Source organism: Anoplophora glabripennis, unplaced genomic scaffold (assembly GCF_000390285.2).
Source record: "Anoplophora glabripennis isolate ALB-LARVAE unplaced genomic scaffold, Agla_2.0 scaffold27, whole genome shotgun sequence".
NCBI lineage: Eukaryota > Metazoa > Arthropoda > Insecta > Coleoptera > Cerambycidae > Anoplophora > Anoplophora glabripennis.
Window position 1 is genome coordinate 50,635 of NW_019416292.1, and position 25,810 is coordinate 76,444.

Here is a 25,810-nt window from a genome sequence, read left to right on the forward strand (position 1 = left end):
ATCGGTTTCTTATTATTTTCACAAATGTGTTACAATACATTATACTTGTATATGGAAGAAAATGCAGTTGTGTATTTCTGGTTGCCGTAAGTCGGTAATATAACATTTACAGTGTTCCTTTCAGTGAATATTCCAGCTATAGATGGAGTGTATTCAGCGAGTAAAGATTCCTTGTTATAAAAAGTGATCCATTTCTTGGGTTACATAAAGGTGGCGCTGATATAATTAAATTGAGTATGAAAAGATGCACGAGAAATTTAAAATGACATTGTTTATATAAACGTATCTTTTATTTTTTTACTAACTACTACTACTTAATGAATATTAAACAAATTCTTCCGCTTATCTACTGTGTCTCCTGTGCATCAGCGCTACAACGGCGACTCCTTAAACTTTACTTTGGGCTTTGGGTCATACAGACAACGGGATCCGAATTTGTATGCCCATAAGAGTCCTTGTAGAAACTCTATAATGCGTCTATTGCCTATTCACATAACAAAGACAACACATTTTTAACAGAGCAACCAGTTATTGCTGGTGTTCGAGGAAAATAGAAGTGAACACACCAAAATCAATAAATTTCTGTCCAATATTGACTGAATCGATCCTGCTTAGATTATTTTGAGAAAAACTTTTTATAAACATATATTCTAAAATGTTTCTGACCTGAAACTAAAAGTTTTTTCCAATTTTCAAAAGTTGAAATGATACACACGATATCAACTTCTTTTTTTAATATCTATTATGTAATAAAGAAGTTGATTACCTTCCCTTAAATTTTTATTGCAAAAATGCAGTAATATCCACAAAATTTTTGAAAAAAAAAATACTCATGTTACTGGTGTCATTACATTTTTTTATGTATTTTCTATAATGCGCTTTCAAAGCCATACAAAATACATATTCGATTTTTTTTCTTGTATCTTGTAAATGCTCAATAACATACCTCCCCACAATGCAACATGGTTGTATATATAGTTGCCTATATGACAGAAATAAATAGAAAATAATTATAAGATAGCAATATTATATTTCCGTTTTATTTTAAATTTGATTAGTGGTTACTACGATTAGTTTATTTGAACTAGCAGGAATTAATATTAATTTTAATTAACTAGAATAACATTATATTTATACGTTTATGGTCAGATTGTAGACAGGTAATAGTAATAAAAAATGCTCATTATACGGGAAGGTAAGTTGGTGAAGCAACACGATTACTCAATTTTTTCCTGCAAAAATTAACAACTAAAATATGACCTAAAATTAGTGTTAAAATTAATGCCAGTGTCACTGCATAAACAAGTAATTTTTGCGGTTATATTACAAATGATTCATGCTAATTACTTATGAAATATGAATGTACCTTTCCTTACTACACAAAATTGACCCAAATTATTCTTTTAATTGTAGCTAATTATTTTATTTGTGACGGTTAGTTTTGAAACGACTGCTTATTGCCTCCACCGTCTTATACTAATAGGTACATTTTAAATTTTACTTAGCAAAAATTGTGATACTGAAATATTAAACGACTGTAATTTGATGCAGTTCTGTATTTTTTTATATAAAATTTTCTGTCTGAGACCAAGAATAATATACGGACGACAGGTCTTTGACCCAGAACAAGGGAGTGGACAGTCAATCATCTTTATGAATGAATCATTATTCCCTTATAGACTAACAACCACGTAGACTGGCCGTTCCAATTGGGCTGTTCGTTTTAATATGCTGGAAACAGTACAAATTACTTACAACTTTAACATGTTCAATATACGTAGTCTCATTTGTGACATACGTCGTTAATTTGCGCAGATAAACGAAAAAAATAAAAGACATTTTGTCTGCTCTTACCGATTGCCAATTAGACAGTTAGATGAAGAAAATGTAGAAAGGATCTGGTATGAGATAAATAACAACATCCCTAATGTAAAATGTAAAACTTTAATGTAAAAAGATGATACAAATATATCCAATTGTGATACTGATAATATTTTTACCAATTTCTAAAATAATTAATTAAATCTAAATTTGGTAGTAAAATAGGTTTCATACATGAACTAACGCTCACTATATCCAATTTGAGTTAAACCATTTATACTGATACTGACAGATCCAATAGAATTAGAAACTTGTTTAGGCTTGACGTGTTTCCAGATCCAAATCATGTAAATTATTTAAATTGCCCACTGCTTAAATCTCCAATTGCCGCTTCTCTATTTATAAAGTCATTTATATGCCAAGGTAACTTAGATCTTCCTTACGTGCATAAATTTGTTTGATTACTCAAATTCTATATAAAAATCAAATATCTACGTAGTTAACCCCAATGAAAAATCGAATACTGGAAATTGTAGTAGTCGATAAACGCCTTTGGTATTTCTCAAATTTTAATAAAAAGTTAAAAGTTGCACAAAAGTGTATGTATTCTTTGCTACAGAACAAATTACTTGCGATTTGTAAAGGATTTAACTCATTATGGATGCTCGGCTGACTTTGTAAGAAAAAAGCTCTGTCGTTGGCAAGAAAATCAGAAAACTATTGGCCACTTTTTGGCCGTATATTTTCTAAGATCGAAACTGAATCTTAAGTAGTCGTCAGAGAGGTTCATGGACACTAAAAGTCCAAGCGTGAACGTGAACTCAGGTAGAGAGACCATAAGAACCAATTTCCAGGGGCTAATGGAGGCCTGTTCGATTGTATAGTTTATAAACGCATAGGCGTGTCATGAAGGGAATTAGAGATTCAATTTATTTATGCCTTCGTTTTCATTTACTTAGAAAAATTGTATATATACATATATGCTCCTAAAAATGTAACTTTCACAGTCAAAGGTATATTTAATTTAAATGACAGAATAACATAATCTGCAAATATTGCTTTAGGAATGTGAGAATTTGCCATATAATTAGGCAAACACACTAGTTGAATTGAATGGGCTTTTAAATCGCAATTATGCCCGATTTTGTGTTGTAAGTTAGTTTGAGATAATAATAAGTGACAATTATTTTTTTTAAACCCCCGCCCAGGGGTGAATCAAAATTAAGTGTTTTTTCAAGATAACCAAAAATAGTACGAGCTAAAAAAACTTAATTGAAATTAACAGGGTTAGGGAGGCTAGAAGTTAAGGGATGATATGAGAAATTTACAAAAGTCTAACAAGCAGGAAAAATTAATGAATACCAAAAGCTTTTTTTCAGTATACTGTATAAAATATAAACCTTTTCAGAGAAGATATTTTAATGATTTAATAGCACTGAAACAATTTTTTTCTGTATCATTCGCTTCGTTATTATAAATAAGGAAGTTGCTTTGGAATTTTTTTTATTTAATTTTTTACCTTACAGGACAGTTTGATAAAAAATAATTCTTTTTTGGAAGGATTCAAGGTGAATTTAAATTATATTGACAAAATAACATTTAGTATAGAATAAACGACAGACTTCCTTTTTTCTTATAATAATTGTAATACCTAATGTAAAAAAATATGTTTTGATTATATTTAACAGGATCAAAGAAAATCAAACAAACTTATACCTAACAGCAATATAATAACTAAAGATGTACCTCTTCTTCCGGCGGAAAAAGTGTCCAAATTTTAGATATCTACGTTACCTACATTACTTTTAATTTTTCGGTAAAATTGTAATATGATGCATGATAGTTTATGCAATTTTAATTCCAAAATGAAAATAAAAATGAAAATAGGAAAGTAATCTCACGATTTGTATTCCAGTAAAGCAATTTGATACATTAAGCTTTTGTTAAATTATCTATTAATCCATTTTTTTACCATTTTACTTTGGACAAATGTAGCTATTAAAACTGGAGTTCATCTTCTCCAGTTAAAATCACTACGGAAGTGTCATGTCGATCAGCAAAAGGAGTAATAAAATCTGTAGTAATATATTCAGGCAAGTCGCCTAGAAAAAATATAAAAACTTTGGACACTATCACTCGTTTTAATATTGTAGTATTGAAAAAAATATTAAAAAAGTATTAGTATTACTTTTTAAGTATTTAGATTCAGTATCTACTTATTCAATATATAGAAATATTATCAGTTTTAATCTATCAACAAACAGCATTTACTTTTTCTTATAGATCCAGTATTTCAAAATATTAATAATATAAGCACTAACATGAACAATGAAGAGTGTACTCCCAGTGGTCCATAGCGTTATGCTTCGCCCTGCCAAACCAGAGGTACCGGGTTCGATTCCTGATCAGGCAAGGTTTTTTTTCAAATAACTATAACATAATAAATATTAGCAGCCGAGAAAGCAGATAGATTATAATTCGATATACAAAATTCCAAAGTAAAAGGAAATTTTAAACACTGCAGAGGTTATAGTGACGTAAATACACTGTTGTCAAGTAGGATCTTCAGCTTACAATATTAGTACTTACATATTTCTAACATTGCCAAAAGGTGATAATTTGATTCTTAAAAGGATTGTTGAATATAGTGGTAGATTGGTCCAACTCAATGGGCCCTTAAGTTGCAATTTTGGTCGACTTGATTGAATTTTTTGATGAAGTTTGAGGTATATAATAACAATAAATGACGTTATTAATTATTTTTTCTACACCCGTATTATAACAATGCACTTATATGCCCATAATCCGTTTCATAATGATACCCATTACGATACAGATTTTTCATTACGATACAGATTTTTAATCAATAGAAACCCATAATTTTTCAATCAAGCATGCTGTGCATTTGACGTTTATCCTAGGTTCCTATGTAATTGTTTTAGATGTCAAAATCAGTACGTATTAAATTTTCGTAGATACCTAGCTAAACTTCGATAATTTATCAAAATGTCTGATATCAGCGATATAGAAGAATTACCATCGACTCCTCCACACATATCGGAGAAAGCAGAAAATGCAGTTCAAAATATTTTACCCCAAAAATCTAAGAAAGTGTACGAAAAACTTTATCAACGGTTTATGGACTGGAGAAATACAAATAATATTTCGACATTCTCCGAAAATGTTTTTATTGCTTATTTTCAAGAATTGATGGAAACTATGAAATCATCTAGTACATGGACACATTATTCAATAATAAAAACGTTGGTAAATATAAACCATAATATAAACATTTCTAAATATAATAAACTACAAGCTTTATTAAAGCGAAAGGCCGAAGGATATGTTGGAAAAAAAGCAAAAATATTTTCACCTGAACAAATAAAAACGTTTATCGACGAAGCACCCGATGAACGGTTTTTATTTTTAAAAGTAAGTATCTATCTAACATTGCATTTTTAAAAAAATTTCATGATTACATTTTCCATTGGACTCATGCATGATAGGTATATTTCATTAATTTCGAGCAAACACATAAACCGAAATCGTGGCCGAGCGGGTTAAGGCGCTCAATTTGGACTAGACTACAGTGTGAGATCCGGGTTCGAAGCTATAGCCTAGGTCAACTGCTTTTTTTTTTTCTTTTTCTTTTTTCTTTTTTTTCTTCTCTTTATTTATTATTGTTGTTTTTTTTTTAGGTAGCAATGATTTTTGGAATAATGGGAGCATGTCGGAGGCATGAACTACATGACCTAAAATGTCAAAGATATGAATGGAATCTTAATTGTTAATTTGTTAGAAACTAAAACAGAAGTACACTAAATACTACGAAATTAGTAAAAAATATATGAATCTACGGCCTAAAATTTGCCCCACCCCATCTTTTTTCGTTAATTATTTAAATGGAAAATGCACAATTCAAAACATTGGTATTAATAAATTTGGTGATATAGGGAAGAAAATAGCAACATATTTAAATCTGCCCGATCCGAATTTATATACAGGGCATTGTTTTCGTAGGACATCTGCAACCGTATTAGTAGATGCCGGTGGTGATATTACTACATTAAAACGCCATAGTGGCTGGAAATCCAATTCAGTGGCAGAAGGCTACATTGAAAATTCGGTTCAGAATAAAATCAGCATTTCCAATACAATAATATTGAACTCTATTGAGACTAGCAATAATGAAATAAATGTAAATATTCCTTCCACTTCCAGATCAGTGGGACCTGGAATAAACTTTTCAAACTGCACAATAAATAATCTTAATATTTTTAAGAAATCGGATTAATTACAATTATTATATGTTGAATATAAATACAAATAAAATGTTTATAGTTTTCTTGTATCTATGGCAATACCAATACCCGTGGTATTAATTACAATTTTGTAGATTTTTTTTATAGAAATACGAATAATTACTGTTACCTATTGTGTTCAATAAAAATATAAAATTTATGGTTTTTGATTATTTATCGGGTGTAGAAAAAATAGCGTATGCAACTCTCATGTAATGGTTATTATTACACTCGCATAAACCATACGAAACTCGCCTTCGGCTCATTTCGTATCCCGGTTAATGCTCGTGTATTAATAACCATCATTACATGATCGTTGCATAATATACTATTTTCTACCCCCGACCAGGTGTGACAAAAAAATTAAACAGTGTTTTTTCAAGACAACTTAAAAGGGGTATGAGCTAGAAAAAATGTTTTTTTATAAAAGTTGTAGAGCATTAAATTTTACATAAAATGTGTTGACTTTTTCTTCGACTATTAAAATTAACAGTTAGGGAGGAAAATCATAACAAGCAGAAAAATTACTGAATTTCAAGTTCTTTTTAATCTACTCTAATGTAAAAGATATAAACTTTCTTTTCAGATAAATAAATTTATATTTTTATTTTTAATAAAAAAGTTATAATAATTTAAATTTTTTAATTAGGTACCATTATAAAGACATTTTTTTTCTATATCATTCGATTCCTTATTTAAAATAATGCTAAATAAGTTGCTTTGAATTTTTTTTAGATATTTATATCCTCTTAGTCAATATCTTGTTTCATTGCTCTCTTAATAAGAATAAGTTATTCGATCGGTTCTTTTTTGCTGGCATTTATAGACTTATATTTAAATAATGTCTGTCTTTTACAAAGTTCTTGACTACAGTTTGTTATTTTAGTGCTTTTAATATATTGTCTGTATTTATTTATTTGTGAATTCCTTTGGTAGTTGTTATTATTTGTTTAATCACCACTTCATCTAAAAGAAAAAGAAAATTAAATAGTTAATAATGTTTAAATAAATAACCTTTTACATAACAGGCTCGTTTAATTACATAATTGTACGTGATTTACCCAAAGACACAATAACACATAAGAAGTTCAGTTTACTAACCATTATTAAAACTTTTGTCACTGAACTTAGACGAGACTTCTTGAAACGTTAACTTGTGATGGTCATCTATACTAATATTATATTGACAAAATAACATTTAGTATAGAATAAACGACAGACATCCTTTTTCCTTATAATAATTGTAATACCTAAATGTAAAAAAATATGTATTGATTATATTTAACAGGATCAAAGAAAATCAAAAAACTTATACCTAACAACAATATAATAAGATAACTAAAGATGTACCTCTTCTTCTGGCGGAAAAAGTGTCAAAATTTTAGATACCTACGTTACATTTTAATTTTCATTATTCGGTAAAATTGTAATATGATGCATGATAGTTTATGCAATTTTAATACCAAAATGAAAATAAGAGAGAAATCTCACGATTTGTATTCCAGTAAAGCAATTTGATACATTAAGCTTTTGTTAAATTATCTATTAATCCATTTTTTTACGCCATTTTACTTTGGACAAATGTAGCTATTAAAACTGGAGTTCATCTTCTCCAGTTAAAATCACTACGGAAGTGTCATGTCGATTAGCAAAATGAGTAATAAAATCTGTAGTAATATATTCAGGCAAATCACCCAGAAAAAATATAAAAACTCGTCACTATCAGTCGTTTTAGTACTATAATTGAAAAAAATATTAAAAAGTATTAGTATTACCTTTTTAAGTACTATTTAGATTCAGTATCTACTTATTCAATATATAGAAATATTAACAGTTTTAATCTATCAACAAATAGTATTAATTTTATATTTTTATAGATCCAGTATTTTAAAATATTAATCATATAAGCTCTCAACAAATGTCGTCTCAGTGGTCCATAGCGTTATGCATTGTCCTGCCAATCCAGAGGTTCTGGGTTCGATCCCTGACCAGGTACGGTTTTTTTTCAAATAATTATAACATAATAATTTATCAGCAGCCGGGAAAGCAGATTGATATGATAATTCAATAATATAAAATTTCAAAGTAAAAGGAAATTTTAAACACTGCAGAGGTTATAGTGACGTAAATACACTGTTGTCAAGTAGGATTGTTCAACTTACAATAATTATTACTTATACTGCCAAAAGGTGACAATTTGATTCTTAAAAAGATTGTTGAATATAGTGGTATTTTGGTCGACTTGCTTGGATTTTTTGATGAAGTTAGAGGTATATAATAACAATAAATGACGTCATTAATTATTTTTTCAACCCCCGGCCAGGAGTTACAAAAAAATAAAACAGTGCTTTTCAAGATAACTTAATTGTATAAGCTATATTGTATGAGTATGAGCTAGAAAAAATGTTTTTTTTATAAAAGTTGTAGAGCATAACATTTTACATAGAAAGTATTGACTTTTTCTTCGGCTATTAAAATTAACAGAGTTAGGGAGGAAAATCATAACAAGCAGAAAAATTACTGAAATTCAAGTTTTTTTTCAGTCTACTCTAATGTAAGAGATATAAACTTTTCAGACAAATAGATTTATATTTTTATTTTTAATAAAAAAGTTATAATAATTTAACAATTTTAATGACTTCTTAACACTAAAACATTTATTTTTCTATACCATCTGATTCATTATTTAAAATAACGCAAAGTTGCTTTGGAATTTTTTTAGACATTTATATCCTCTTTGTCAATACCTTGTTTCATTGCTCTCTTAATAAGAATAAGTTATTTGATCGGTTCTTTTGTGCTGGTATGCTGGTAGACTTATATTTAAATAATGTCTATCTTTTACAAAGTTCTTGACTACAGTTTGTTACTTTAGTGCTTTTAATATATATTCTGTATTTATTTATTTGTGAATTCCTTTGGTAGTTATTATTATTTGTTTAATCATCACTTCAATTAAAAGAAATTAAAATAGTTGTTTAAATAAATAACCTTTTACATAACAGGCTCGTTTAATTACATAATTGTACGTGATTTCCCCAAAGACATAATAACACATAAGAAGTTCATTATTAAAACTTTTGTCATTGAACTTAGATGAGACTTCTTGAAACGTTAACTTGTGATGGTCATTACAGAAATACAAATGATCTACTTTCACAATGCAAAATATTTTTGGTTAGACAAAAATAAGTTAATAAAAGCATATGCTTGACCAATTCAATATTTATAAGATGATATTTATTTAAAAATTTTAAAACATGTAAATTAATTTTTTTCGAAAAATTGGCTTGACTTTTTACTTACGTCTCCGAAGTGTGAAAAGGGGCTATTTCAAACACCTGTTACCTATTAGTTTAACTGAAAAAAATATTTCAATAATAATATGACTATTTTTGAAAACATATATTTCAATTGAAAACGTTTTACAATTCAAACTAATAAACTAGGTACCTATTATTTTTTTTGTTCGAAAATTGCAAATTGAGGTTTCCAATATCAAAATGGACCAATTTAATTTCAGATGCGGAGGAACCATATCTTGTTCTAGAGTTCTAATGATGGTATAATAATAATTATTTTTTAATGTCAGATATCAATATTGACAGAGCAACTGATTCAGAAACTTCAACCATATTCGAAGATATTTTATTTGAAACTTGAATTTTTATCTCAATAAAGTATTCAATGTACGGTGTAGACTTCCGATCCCCATGTGTTTTGAGGTAATGCCTGCCCAGAATCAATTAAAATAGTCGCAGAGGAGCTTATGAAACAGTTTCCCGAATAATTTTTTTCACCTTTTTCGCCAATCTTTTGAAGCAGATGCACACGTGCGAAGTCGCCTTTATATTCGCGGATCGTTTTTTCTTCTTGGCGCTCGCAAAAAAGCAATAAAATTCAATGAATTAAAAAAAAACTAATTTTTACATGGTTAAAAGAAAAAATGCCTTTGTTACTTAAAAATCGATAATGAACTAAACTGTGTTAGCTTCTGTCTCTATTTCAGATTATTACATCAAATTTCCTCATTCAGTCGCTGCCAACTTTGTTTGACGTTTCAATATGCCTGAAGAGATCTGTGGCGATATTGCTGTTAATTTCCATTACCACGTCTTACGCGAGACGTCTATTAGCACTTTGTGAGCAAATAACATTTATTCTAATTTATATCAGACACTTCATCGTAGAAACTTTATAGGTATCGATTTTAAGTAAAACAAGTGGGTAAGAGGCCTTGCGTGACAGAACTAATACGTCCTTAGAGCTATAACTCAGAAATATCCTTTTACGCCCCAAACCGTCGTTTTTATGTTTCTAGTGACGAATTGGCAACAAGAGCAAATTTTACATTTTATTTTCCATTTTGATTTTGTTAGATATGAGTGTCTCAACAGGTTATAATGACTTGAAAATGTGAGGTTAATTTAACTTTTATTCATCTATTTGTTTAATTCTGTCACACAAATAACAAGCGACCAGCGACAATGGTAATTGCAAAGTAATTATGATAATTAAAACTTTTGTTATTAACACGATGTCAGTCCTATTTTGTAATGAGATGAGTGGGTGCTATCCACAACTGTAATTGGACCGTAACAGTTACAGGAACGGGAAATAGACACCCAAAAGTTACTAGCATCTGGCGTGAGTTTTCTGTTATTTTGCAGGAATAGGCAATATAAAAAAAGGTCACTTTATTTTAAAGTACTTCCGTACGCCAGGTGGTTTGAATTTGCATATTTATTCCTGCTTGTAAGTTCCGTAACGTTTTCAGTTAGTATAGATTCGAAGTAATAACGGAAATGGGATTTCAGGCACAGGGTGGTAAAGGATATGCTTAAAGCTTAAATATTTGTGACGAGATTTGGAAGTCATGCTGTTTCCAGGAGCACAAAAATTAAAAAAAAAATAAAACATATTTTAGGTTTCATCTTATTTTGTTAAGTAATTTTGTTTTTTTGTATACATTAGAGCATTTGAATCTAATTTGGTACACAACCAATAAATAGTCATATTTTTAAGTGAATATTAATACAATTTATTGACTGTATGGGTTAATATAAGGGTGGCCACTTTTTATTTCATCCTGAATTTCTTTGTAACTACTCCATATTTTGATAGCTGGTATACTGCCAGTGGACAAATAATTTAATTGTAAAAGTTTTTTCTCTTGACATGTTTTGAAATGAATTTCAATAAAATCCATTGACGACTTGGAGATACCTACTGTAGGGGTAGCCACATTTTGTTCCATCCTGTACTATTTATATTCCATATTTTAATGAATTGTACGGTATTAGTGAATTGATACTTTTATTCTAAAAACTTTTCTTCTCTTGAGATTTTTTTCACACGATTAACATTAAATGCGAAAACTGGATTGTATTGGCTATTTTAAATAAAAAAAAACGAACAAATGATTGTATTATTAAACGTGTACATATTGATAACTTCAACAAAATTTATTGTGGGTAGAATATACCTTTAAAAACAGTACATTAATAACTTACATATTATTCTCAAAATGCCTACCTCCTTCTTTTTTTTTATTGATTCGTGTTATTACACAAAGTGTTAAGGCAAGTAGTATACAATTATATTTCAAACGATTAAAAATTTAAGTTTTTTTGTAAATTATCCACTGGAGTAGAATAAACTAGGCCCATAAGGTGACCTGAAAGATAAAAAACGTAGTGATTAAGATCAGGTGGTCAAACAATTAGTGAATTTTGGCCATAACCTATCCATCTTCTGGTAATTTTATTTAATGTTATCTTCACCATTTAGAATTTTACAAGATAAACTTGGAAAATATTTTGAGGTACCTACTATTTGACATCAGCATAAAGCAGTAAACAACCTTTAAAAAACCTGAAAATCAAATTACAGTCTAGATGTTCTAGTTACTGTTTCTAATAATTAATTATTCTTTTGAATTTCATACAATTATACCTAGTCGCCTACAATACGGAACGCATTTCCTTATTAATCCACTTTAGGCTGATCAAGGCAGTTCAGATTTTCCCATGAAAAATATTATCTTGAGTGAATGGTTCTGGATACGTCATGTATTGCCATATCAGATCCTATTTGTGTGATTTAACTTGCGTATGTGCAAAATGGGAGCAAATGGTGGACGGTTACTAACTGTACTTCGTTCTGAGACATTAAATTAGCATTTACTTAAAACGGTAAACGGAATATGTGAGTTATTAATTTCGTAAAAAATCGTATACATTTTCTGCTTCGGTAAGCGAAGTGATTTAACAGCAAAAAACAAAAATGAAATATTAAGGAACATGTTACATACTAGCTATATGCTAACAAGTAAATTTCTCATTATAATGTTTTTTTGTTTATATTTAATTACTTATTGGTGGAAAATAAGATCGATAGCTTGAACATTAATAATTTGCAATTTTTTGAAAATTTCCGAGCCGTTCGCAGAACGTTTGTGACGTCACTCCAATGGACATGGACTGGCTCGACGTGACAGTTTTGTACTGTGTTAATGTGCCAAATTATTAATTGTACGAAAATGCTTTTTCTCTTATTTGTGATATAGTTTTTTTCCTATTTTTTGATATTTTTCCACCTGCCAAAACGAAAATAATTAAAGAAATGTTTTTATTTATTTTATTTTTGTTATACTATTTTGGCTTAACCAAAAGTCGCACACTGGAAATAGCAGATAGGAACAGGACAAATCACATGTCACCTTCCTTGCACCACCTATGTGTTGGTTTTCTGGATTTATTGTTTGTTTTCAATATTTGTTTATCTTAAATATTACTATTTTTTCCATTAATTATTTTGAGAGAAATATTGTCGATAAAAATTGTTCATTTTTTTCACCGTCACTAAATACGATGCGTATTTTCTGAATATGATTTAGATCATAAATAGGTATACCTATACTAAATGAGCCCACTGTTCTAATACCATATACGAATATTATCTGAAAATCTGATTATTACATATCGTCATATTCTAAAAAAAGAAGAAAAAATTGTAGTAAACTTCTTATGACAAGCGCCTAAGCCGGTAGATGTTGAGAAAATATTAATTACAGTTTATATGTAGTATGTTTGGTATCATTACTACAACTTTTATTCTTAAAATCCAGTAAAAATGTAAGTCACAGCTTACGCAATACAATGTAACGTGTATTATTGGTGCACAATTAAATTTATTATTCTTTTAATGACATGCTGCAGATAAGTATATACACGACATATGTTTTCCGTGACGTTAATTTTTTATAGTCAACACGTAGGTATATTATAGATACGCGAAATGGTCCGAATGAAGTGCATAATCGTTTTGATCACATCGCAACAAAATTTCAAACTATCTATAAAATTATTTTACTATAATTAAGATCTAAGGAAAAAAAAGTTTTTTTTTTGAGATGTTAAAAAATCGTCCTTGAAATTTTATACCAAAAAGATGACATAATTACATTTTTTTAACTGAATTAAATCATAACATGTTTAGAAAATTAATATCATCATCGCCACTTGGGTAAAGCAATAATAACATATTTTTTTCTAATTCTTGATAGGATATAGTTTTTTTTTTCTATTTTATGGCGATTTTAAGTTATCTGAATATATTTCATATTTGCCAGTTTTTATGACGAATCCTTTTATCAAAGTTAACTAATGAAATTTTACAGCTATTTATATAAAGTAAAAGCTGTACCTTTTGTGGCACTTTGCAATAATTTCGATGTTCAAATTTTTTATTAGCTGAAATAAATATATAGTTTTAAAAATTCTGAAATTTGGAAAACTGAAAATGGTATCCATAAATTTTCATGGTTTTCATACTGCATACTAACAAAAATTAATCACGTAAAAAAAACGACAAGAGTACTATAAGAATACAGGATATTTGTTTGAATGATGACATTACTAATATTCTTTCGTGCTGAAGAAAGTAAATAAACTGAACTAATTAAACTGAAGATGATTAAACTGAAAGTGATTTTTATTCGCTTCAACTTGTGCACAAAAGAACAGTATCAACACCAACACAATGTTGGTATTGTTAATGTTAATATTTCAGATTACAGTTTTGCTTTCAATTTTCAAATACTTGTATAGGTATTTTCATAGAGTCCCAGCAGGTTACAATGAGAAAACATTTCTTTGAAGTTTTTTTCGACAAAGCTTTAAAAAAAACAACCGTATTTACACCCATACAAGGCAACTATTGTGCAGGAATACTTCCCATAGAGTATGGAAGGCGATTGCAGTACTGTTACTAATAGGTTACTAATTTATGAATTTGAATTTGTAGCGAAGAGCAATGGTTTGTAAATTAATGTAACATTTTTGAAATCTTATTTTATCTATAATAAAAAGTAAACTGTCTATGTTTATTTTACTCTGTATTTAAATAAAAATAATATTAAACTGTTATAGGTACCTACACATCATATTCATTTTGCTTTCATAGTAAAGATTTACAATTTGTTCATTAACAAGTAAAGTTTGATAATTTTCTCCTTTTAATAAAGTTGAAAGCATTTCAAGGGAAAAAAAAGTATGTTTCGGAAATATGTAATACTAAATTTTATGTAGGTATTAAGTTTAATATCCATAGTTCATCTCAATCAATGCTATTTTTTTTAATTACATGTAACACCTTCAACCACTCCACTGAGGTTTAGGGATTTTTATTTGATCTTACCAACCGTGAATTGTTGGTTGTCTAAGCTAGACAGTCACGTGGCTTGTAAACATTTATGAAGGCTCTGTATCAATTAGTGACATTTAAAGAATAATTGTAAAATAGTATAATACAATAAATATATATTAAAAAAAAATAATAAAACTTTCTAGTAGCCTCAAGCAAAAGGAAGTAATTTTTAGTAATTCTGTGTCGACTATCAGAAAAATCGTTGCCCTCGCCCCCACACCACCTGGAGACCGTCGCGGGCACGCCTATGCCGCACATACTTTCAGCGATGTAATACCGCTTGGACCACTGCACCGACCGGCCGTGGCAAGACTCGTGGCGACCGACTCGGGCTTAGAAGTGAACAGCTTCACCGGGATTAAGAGAAGAAGTTGCATTTTCCCTGAAAAGATCAGTGATCTCTGTCAATTCCGTCCGGATTCCAATTGGGGTGCGTGAAGTCAGTGCTAAAAACCCTACCGCAAGTTCCAGTGTTGTGAGTGAACCACTTGTTGTTGCCTGGTTACTCCAGGTCTTCAAGAGGAAGGAGTACACCCACGGTGGCTTATGTTGCCGCACGGTGCCACTAGGAATGTAAGTTGTGAGAGTGTCTGGCTTCCTTTTGGGCGTGAGTTGCTAATTTCTTAAAACATTCATTAATTTCTTTAAAAAATACGGTGTTTTTTTACCTGCAGTAACAATTTCGCCGTTAATACTTGAATAACGTGGAACAAACTATACACAAGTCAACATGACCGCTCGACGCGAGGTCAAAAGGTCCTTTATTCAGTCACCTTTACAAGATATTGCAGAATATATTGAAGGGAATTAAGAAACTGGCAAAGTTTTCAATTCATCAAAGAATAATTTTGAATAAATTATGCTTTTCAATACGCAATTTTCTTTGACTACTTTCTGTTTTCTTCGCTTATGATCCTAAAACTTAATTTCTTCATATTCTTTGACATCCAAATATTTTCGACGTTGAGTGCTGAAAAAAATTAAAGTTACTGTCAGTTTATGATATCGTTGGAACCACCAATGCAATATTTTGGTTAATATACAATGAAATTTATTATATTTTTAATGACATTTTACAAATACCTACATATTTTTTTTTTATTAACACAAATTTGCATAATTTTGCTGCACATACTTTGGTTATATGACAACAAAATGTTACACTCTCTTTTTACAATGTTGTTAAAACTTAGTAAAAGATTTTTTTGAGAATTTTAGCTATTGCAATCTTTTTCTTGGCCTTTTATATTAGGACACATAGAATTAGACATGTCATTAATACATTTTTAATTGTATAGGTAATTGGAATAAATCATAAAAGTTTAAGGTAGTAATAACATCGGTATCGTCGTTTAAAATGGCAAGTTTCATAAAAAAAACATAGAAAACATAAATTTTTCTGTAATTTGTTGAGGATTTTGAAATATCTTAAATAAATTTTCCATTTTTTTGTAGCGACTTCTTTTCAAAATTAGAGCTAAATTACAATATCTGAAAATTTACTACAGTTTCCAATTTGTCACATGAAAACACATAGAATACATAATGCAACTTTAAGAACTATTATACTTTGAGTCTAATTTTATATCAGAAATGTTTTCTGTTACCGGTCGTAAAAATTTCCTTCATCTTACACATTTGATTTTCAAATAATTTTGGTACCTATGTGGTTTGACATAAACAAACAGATAATTTCTTTTGTTTACTGTGTCTTATCTATATGCATCAAAGAACATGGCAATTATTTATTTTATTTTAAATTAAATATGGTTCTATCTTGTCACTGATATGGCGTGATTCACACTTTCTAAAATGAATAAAATATGACTGTTTAACGTATATTTACCATTCCACTATGAATTAAATACCCGGTTTTATATAAATATATAAAAAAGTAACTATAATTAACAGAAAACTAATGAAAGAAGTACTAAATATATTGATTAATAGTGTGCTGTTTTTTTTTTGTATTTCTTTACTTAGACAGTGGTCTGTTAAACAACAGTTGAAGTGTAAGCAAAATAATAAAATATAAGAACAATTACCTATATTGCTTATTTTCGACAAACATTTTTTTATTAATACATATCTTTAAATACATATTTGCTGATTACCAGAGTAGAAATAATTTTGTCATTACGTGTATGTATGAAGATACAAAATAGGTACATTATGTAAAATTGTATATGATAGTATTAACAATGTTATATCATACAGGGTATCACGAATGTCCAAATTTTATTCCGTGAAAGAACTCCTGAAAATGAGAAAAAAGTTTAAATATGAATCAAGCATCGCAGCCAGGGTTTTGTGTGACATTTTTTCGCTTGTTTCAGACCACAACCTCAAAATTTGGATTAAATTTTAATTGGACATATCTTGCGTTTTTTGTTTAAAATTATTTATTTTCGAGTACAAATGTACTAGTAACAACAACAAATTTGATTTCATTATTTTTTATTAATCAACAATTAAATATAAAGGCATATTTTGTATGAAAAAGTCATAATATTTTCATATTAAGATGAGGCACTCTAATCATTTTCTCTTTCCTTTTTCCATTTAGTAGGTATTCCAGTTAATAGTTATCATTTCGTTTTAAAAAGGATAAAAAATAAAATATCTGCTTATATTTTTATGTAAGTATACATCTTTATGCGGTTTGAATATAAAAAAATGTATTTCAGAAATTAAGGATTTCCCGATCAATGCTTTTGGGAAAATTTTTCTTACCTGTATACTATTAATCATATATTATTGTCTTTTAGTTTCAAAAACCCGTATCAAATTGTATATAAATTAAGTGTTTTTCTTTTGAGTAGCATCTAACGCTAAAATATCTAATTCACCGTAGCATAAATCTAACAAACACATATACTATCCTATAATCAGTTTCTTACAATAAATAACATCCGTTCAGTGTTTAAATGTACTTATCAGTTAAAAATATATTTTTTCAAGGTTTCACAGCCGTAAATCTCGTAAAATTTTATATACACTAGAATTTATTTAGACAGCAGAATCAATAAAACCAACACTAGTTTATTTTTTTAACAAGAATAAAATGTTTGGGAAGTTCCACTGGAAAATATATGTGTGATCCAATAATAAAATGTCCGCTTGCATTTATATCACCAAACTTGGGACAGGGTATGTTGTAAAGTTATAAAGAATAAATGTCAAGTAAAACGAAAATGTCATTAGAGGCTATAAGAGTACAATAATTAAATATTTTTTTGCCATAAGAATTCGACTTACTGTTTATTGCAATTTTTGTAATACACCTCTAAAATTATTAATAAAAAATGTATTGTATAAACATATACATTTTGTAAATGGTTTCTTAAGAAATTATAGGTACCTTCTACGACACTACTGTTATTAGAAATAAATTGTACATGCCTCAGATGATGAAATTATGCCATTATTTCTAATGCAGAGGTTAAATGATATCAATTCTCGTTATTCGTTCAATTTGCAGTGGTTTACCAACTAATTTATACTTTAATCACGTACTCTACAATTCCGTGGGTGTTTTTATTATTTTTTTCATATTAAACACCTACTAGAGTACTTCATAGAACACAAAGATTTATTATATTCCACTTTTTGTTATCCTTTTAAGTATCAACTCTTTCTTGTATACTCATCTCTTACATGTGTTTACCTTCTCGTAATCCAGGACGAAGGTAACTATAAAATCAGTTATTTTAACTTGCGAGTCATTTCGTAACAACAATAACATAAAATGTCACAAACGTTTACATGTTTGCAAGGTACTACGTATAGTAAAAAGTTGTGGTGTTTGCAAGAACACGTCGTCATGAACCATATGAACTTCAATGCTGAAAAACATGAAAAGAATTGTGGTGTTTTCATAATTTTTTATTAGTTAAAGTATACAGAATGCCTCCAAATAGGGTGTGTATTATATTATTATAGCTATTTTTTAATTTTTATCCCAATAACATGCATTGAGATTTTGATCTTGAAAGATGAACCTTATAAGAAATTGAAATATTATTTTTAATTTTTGAAAATATGTCTTTTATGGTCTTTATGTTTTCCCTCCACCAAGTTTCATCCCATTATTATTTGGGTACCATTAAAGTCGTTACTTCTTATTGGGCTTTATATACTTTTTTATGATTTATTGTTACTAAATTTGCACCAGGCTACCATCTGGAGATATATGGATAGTGTTACTATTCATATTTTCCATGTTTACAAGCGCAGATGTTGCAGGTATGCCCTTACAGGTAGTGGGGTTACTTTAGGCACATGGCTTTTACAAGTGAAATCAGTTTATCTGCTTGATAAAACCCCCAGAACGTCCTTAAATGCATTCTGGTCGTAATTTAATGACAATCTGAGACTTCCGGCGTATATCTACGGAAGTGAATTTACTAGAACGCTGTGGTTTTTTAATGAAGTGAGGATATATGGCTTCTATCACTTGCCTTCACAGTAAACCATTTGTGATTGTAATACACTGAGAAAAGGATTTAATTCTGACAAATCAAATTTATTACAGCTAATTAAAGCATTTATTTGAATTTAACGAATTAGATTTCTTTAGAGTTAATAAGTGACATTCATTATTTGAACGAAAATATTATAATTTAATTCTAAAAAATAATTTATGCGAAAATAACTCAATGTGTATACTGTATATGATTTGTGGTAGTTCCTGTAACATAAATTTTATTTTGTAAGTGAGGATATATGGCTTCTATCACTTGCCTTCACAGTAAACCATTTGTGATTATAATACACTGAGAAAAGGATTTAATTCTGACAAATCAAATTTATTACAGCTAATTAAAGCATTTATTTGAATTTAACGAATTAGATTTCTTTAGAGTTAATAAGTGACATTCATTATTTGAACGAAAATATTATAATTTAATTCTAAAAAATAATTTATGCGAAAATAACTCAATGTGTATACTGTATATGATTTGTGGTAGTTCCTGTAACATAAATTTTATTTTGTTAATGAATATTTGAAGGGCCCTTTCGGAATTAGAATATTTTCAGTTCTGCCATTTTTTTTACTCCTTATTGGACCAGGTGGAAAGTATTCGCTGTTAACATTAACTTCCGTTGTTTCTAGCCTTCTTGATGCAGGCCTGTCTTTGAGAACAGTCCACCTGGTCATCCATACCTGAACACCCTTGAACTTGAATTGGGAATAACCAGCTAATACCTCGACATTTGCGATATCGGCCGTCACAGTCACTCGGCTTTTTCAATAAATTAGAAAGGTGGGTGTGGTGTTATATGCCCCCGTACTTACCCGCATGCGACACTGCGTATGCGTCACCTCTATTAAATGTTATTGCGGAGAAAATTATACGTTTTGATTTAGAATTAATTGTACGAAACGGTAAGAACTCCGTGTATTTGCATTTTGTGGAGGTCGCCTAACGTGACCAGATGATTATATTTAGATCGTTGGGTGTTTTCTTAAATTGGTGACACCTCTGCGGCATCGACAGTATGATAATTTTTACAAATACAATTCCAAAAACTCGTTTTTAATTTTGAAAAAGGTATTCAATAAACAGGTCTGTAAAAGTATTGAGTAGGTATTTACCAGATAAACACAGTTGTGCATTAGAGTAATTCTCTAAATTACTTGTTATTCAAGGTTATGTCGACATAACATACCCAGGATTAAATCAAATTGATTATTGGAAAAATTTCGTAATAGTGGATTTTCCTCAATCTCATGCACACAATTTTAAATTCTTATTATTGGGAGTTCTCTAAGGGCCTATTTTGAAGCCCTTACATTTTCTTATTGTTGTTAATTATACCATTATCAATTAAACTACATTTAAATCTTAATATGAAAGTTTCTTATCCCCATTTCCTATTTTGCGAAGTTTACATTAAGGCCATAATTTACGTTGCATTGTTTCTGCAAAAAGATCGCATTTGAATTTGAATAGATAAGGAATAGATTTGATTGATTTGTCCTCAGATTACTTCCTCTTTATCCCATAAACGATAGACACATTGTAGTCAATAGATTTCACCAATAACCTTCATAGTTCCATTTACGAAAGGCAAAGCATAAGAATAATCGGATTTTCGTAAAACACTTTCACGTGTATCAGTTACTTTTTGTCTTAACGTAGGTGTCAATACTTTAAATATTATATAAAATGATTAATAAGCCGTTGATTTTTTTGTAAGTACATGCACCTATCGAATTTTCAGGTATACAATCTACCTTAGAAATTTTTCACTTATTGGATAATTTTCTAGATAGACAGTACTTTTTCAAAAACTGGTCATATGGTCTACGGACTGCTCGATGACGTGTAATGTAACTTTTAATTTGTGACTTGACCATTTTGTATATAGGTATATTATAATTTTGTAGCAATATTTGATTTGTTGAAATCTAAATTGTATCATTTTCAATTCGATATACACTTCGCTTATTCGTATATACACTTTGTTAGAAGTTCTTTAAGGCCCTTTTTATTTATTTCGGTTGTAGTCCTAACTGGTGAGAAAATTTAAAAACAGGTACTGAGGTTGTATACGGATTTTAGTATGTCATGTTAGGACACCACAGGTGTTAAAAGAAATCAATATTCCTATAATGGAACTGCCTAAATAAGGTGTAGGCAGGTATATCGACTAAAATTTATGGGATGCTTTTAGTGCTTTGAAATTTACACTGTATTCTGGAGATCTTCATGAAAACTTTTAGAATTTTGAATATTTAAGTTATTTCAAAAGTGACTAGTATAAGATTGTTGTTTAACTGATGTTTTGAAAGTAAAACGTTGAATAATAACAAGACAACATAGCATGCATGCATTCTAGACAACATAGCATGCAAATATAACATTAATTATTATAAACCATGTTATATATTAATCAACGTAGTGAAAGTAATATTACTGGATTAATTAGTTAATTATAGTGGAAAATATCGTTCGCAATATGTTCATGGTGATCATCAATGGGACATTTCTTGTTTAGCAGGGCAATTTTTAATCATCATGCTCTACTTCTACGCTATATAATAATTTCCCATGTAACTTGCAGAAGAAAATAGATCTACCCTAATACACTTTAAAAATACATCAATTTTTAAAAATCTCAAAATTTTACCTGTGTTGAATTATTTCGTGGTAGATCAAAATAAAATCTTTGGAAGGGTTAGTATTGTTTAATAACCTGACTATAATACTTATTAATTAATAAAATTTCCACATATAAGTACATACTGGGAACATAGTCGCAGAATATGTAGTAGAATTTGAAAGAATGTGTTATTGCAATGTGTTAAATTTACTCACGATCTTTTGTAATATGAAATATTCCATTTAGTGGACTATTTCCTAATGCACTTTGTGAAAGAGGTCGTAAAATGTAGTGTACAAACGATCATTTGTGTGCCATCTGGGTCTTAAGCTCTTCGAAGGCTGAATCTGATGTTGTTTATTTGTTGTAGGCGAAGTTTCAGCAACACGTAAGCCAGCTCAGTGGCGTAGTTGTCCTCTGTTAAGTGGTATAAGGTCAATATAGAGTATCATCAATACAAAAACTTTTTCATACACTTTTATTACAGCAATTGTCTGCGATTGCAAGTACATATATTAAAAGTCAGTTATTATTAAAAACAGTTAGAAAAGATCCTGCAGATAATAGATATTTCATGCTCATGCATATACATGTGTTGATTATAGGCACCAGTATTATAATGGATATTTTTTATTAAATAAAATTGAATGTCATCAATTTCGTATTTAATAGAATTGTTGTGTAATCTTGCGTGGACATTTATAAAAATTACGCAACCAAAGATGTTACTTTTTGTCCTCTTCTTAAAACAAATACTAAAGCTTGTGCAATATTTTATGGATTCTAAAGTTCATAAAAATTTATAAACAGTTTAACATAATCATGATGATGGTGATTCCAGGACCGATAGAAAATTATTGATAAGTTTAATTTAAAAAACGTATTATAAAATTATTTTTAACATTAATCGTCAGTTTTAAAACATTTGGGTATTTCTATTTTAGGAAATACAACTACTGCTAGACAGGATATGCTAAAGTAGAGGTAGGTACATCGAAGTACCTGATTTAAAGTTTACGAAGCAGTTTCTAGACATGTTTTAATAAAGTGGAATGACTTGAAATTAGTAGCGACATTAATTCTTTAATGGCAGTTTTACACATATGTATTTTCTGCCTCTGTTTACAGTGCAGCTATTTGTGAAATGAATCATGGCAGATTTTTAAGACTAGTTACACACACACCCTTGTCGAGTAGTAGTTGTCATGCTTTTACGTTCAAACTCACGATTTTTTCTGTTAAAAAATAAGTATATTCATAATTATAATTTAAATGTTTGAACCGACATTATTTGATGTTTTTCTAATATAATTTATTTTCTATTTTGCTTATCTTACATACCATTCTCTCTTTATTTCTCAGGTTTCGCTCATTACAGGTACCTACATGCAATTATATTTTTTAAACGAGCTCTCGCTACACAAATTATTTCTGTGCCCATGTATAACACATTAGAAATTAATAGTGCTAAATATTAATTGCCATTTAGGTATTATAACACCACATTAAACGTTATTATTGTTGATCCTTTAAATTGCCTTAACAGCGTAGGCATTTCGAAAATGCCTATTAAAATAATTACTATTTTCAGCATGGTTCCGTCTCAGATTTAATATGCAACAAACTGCAAATCATGAATACGTTGAATTAATGCACAGCCTTATATAATTAATAGCTGACTTAGTAAGTGTACCGGGTGTTCCAATTAAAACTCCCCATTGCTTGTAAATGACAGATTGAACCAAAGAGATATTGTTACAAAACAGAATGAAAAAGTCGAGATTTATTATCTATATTATATTCTAAAAGTACCTAAATAAATTTCCAACAATGATCTCTTTTTATTTATTTCAGTCAGTGTAATATAAAGAAAGTTATAAAGCATATGACTAGAAGATTTATCAAAATTTTACAAAATTTAGTGGGAATAACAATGACATGGTCCAGAAACCTTGAAAAGATCTACAAATTGTTATCTGGATTGTTGCAATGGCTTGGGGAATTATAAATGGCGGACCCTGTATATTCTTCTGAATTCGACGTCTTTGGCTTAAGTTGTTTCTTCAGAATTTCCATTATTTATAAAGATCCGCTCCGAAGCCTTGGTTTTTGTCCAATAAACACCATAACTTACGCTGCAGTCAGCTTTTTGTAAATACAATCGATACATCAAGCCGTTGAACCTCGTTCCAGGCTATTTTTACGATTAAAAAATGGAACGTGAGCGGTCTGCGCCGATCGCAAGAAGAAGACTGCGAAGTGCTCGTCGAACCACTTGACGACGGCAATCTTCAGCACGTAGGTTAAACAATCGGTATAGAGAAATATTTTTAGCGGATTTGCGGTAATGTAATTCTAGTAATAGTGATGCTATGGAAAGTTGAGCGAGTTTTCGTGACGGTTCAAATATTTTCTAATGTCGATTGTGTTGGCTAAGCAAGTAACTAGCTGTAAAATATAAAGCTCAAGGATACGTGCTTTTGGACTTGGAAGGGGCTCACACTAATTAATATCACTTTGTTGATTCTTTTCTGGAGATTTTCTTGCATATTTTCTTTCTAACAATTTCCTCGATGATTATTCGTCATAATTATATTTGTTATTGTATAAGTCTTCTCCTTTAATATTCATTTTTTTTTATTTTTTTATTTGTTTTTCCATTTCTTCCATGAATAAATTTTTATCATAAAATTTTTATTTATTAATTTTCTAGATGAATCCTCATTCTATAATGGGGTAGTTTCCTTCAACCGCAAAGAAATTAGAAAATTTCAAAATATTTTTGGTGACGGAATTAGTTATATTTCTTTCTTATTAAATAATTTAAATTTTATATTACAACTTCACAAAGTGAAACATTACGGAAACTGCTAACCGTTTAGAACACTGACATTTTAGATAAATTTCTTCGCTAGAGTCGTTACGATTTATTTGGTAAAATTGAAGGAAATAAGGGAAAACCGTTATTGCTAGATTGAACGAATTGTCACAAATTAGACGATTTTTCATTTGCAAAACATACTCTAGCAATGATGCATCAAATATTCATGTAAATGCAACAGAAAGACGTTTTTTTAGGCAGACAATGCCTCATACAATTATTTTCGGAGGCTTATTTTAATAACTATTTTTCAGTTTTCTTCCAATTTTTCTTTGTCTCATTAGATAGTAGTGAAAAGTATTCTAAACATATTTCTGTGTTAATTGATTTTTTCTATTTTGGCGAACTGTGTATTTTACTCGTATATTAATTTTTCAGTATGTGAAGAAAATCAAAGTAAAATTGGATTTTTTATCACTTTCGTTTGTTTATTTGCAAGCTTTGTGTGATCCATTTTATAAGTGAATATAAACATTATGCGGGCTAAGAGAAATTTGATTTTCTAAATGTAAATTAACTCCATTTGAAAGTTCAGTGAATCTAAAAATTCATATATCTGTTTTAAATTTTGGTCGCGGGATATATCAAATATTATTACATTTTTTTAACACGTTGACTGCGAGATAATCTAAATGTACTTTGTCCGTGACTGCGATACATATCTTCGGGGATATGTAACAAAACTTCTTCCATGTGCGGTACATATCCCTGGGGATATGTAATTTTTTTTTACATTTGACCCTATAAAATTAAAAATAACACAATTATTGCTATAAACTTGCATGTATCTGTAACTATATATCCTAGGATACTAACGTTTTCATTCGCAAAGAGTTTTGAAAAGAAAATAATAGAAAAATCATTATTTCTAAAAACTACAGATTCTGCAACTTCCACAAGATACAGTAAAAATGTGATTATTGAGATTCGCATATTTTTTATAATGAGTACATACCCCCCGAGGTATGTACCGCAGTCAACGTGTTAA

At 29.4% G+C, this 25,810-nt stretch overlaps 2 protein-coding genes across 2 annotated transcripts in view; both read left to right on the top strand.

Moving 5' to 3' along the window:
* Positions 1–4,592: 4,592 nt before the first annotated feature.
* LOC108909743 lies at positions 4,593–5,612 on the top strand. The gene is made up of 2 exons (XM_018714156.2): positions 4,593–5,253; positions 5,520–5,612. The coding sequence occupies exons 1-2, from the start codon at positions 4,828–4,830 to the stop codon at positions 5,610–5,612; spliced, it is 519 nt and encodes a 172-aa protein (XP_018569672.1). The 5' UTR covers positions 4,593–4,827.
* A 9,516-nt stretch (positions 5,613–15,128) lies between these two features.
* LOC108910402 overlaps positions 15,129–25,810 on the top strand; it is a 63,362-nt gene continuing 52,680 nt past the window's right edge. Inside the window, exon 1 of the mRNA XM_018714991.1 lies at positions 15,129–15,404. The gene's annotated coding sequence lies outside the window, so the exon portion shown is untranslated. The remainder of the gene's footprint in view (positions 15,405–25,810) is intronic.

What these genes read in the sequence shown, in the direction of transcription:
- LOC108909743 (XM_018714156.2), top strand. Translation starts at nt 4,828, where the DNA reads ATGTCTGATATCAGCGATATAGAAGAATTACCATCGACTCCTCCACAC. An exon ending in AACGGTTTTTATTTTTAAAA is followed by an intron (nt 5,254 to 5,519) that starts GTAAGTATCTAT and finishes TTTTTTTTTTAG; the next exon opens with GTAGCAATGATTTTTGGAAT.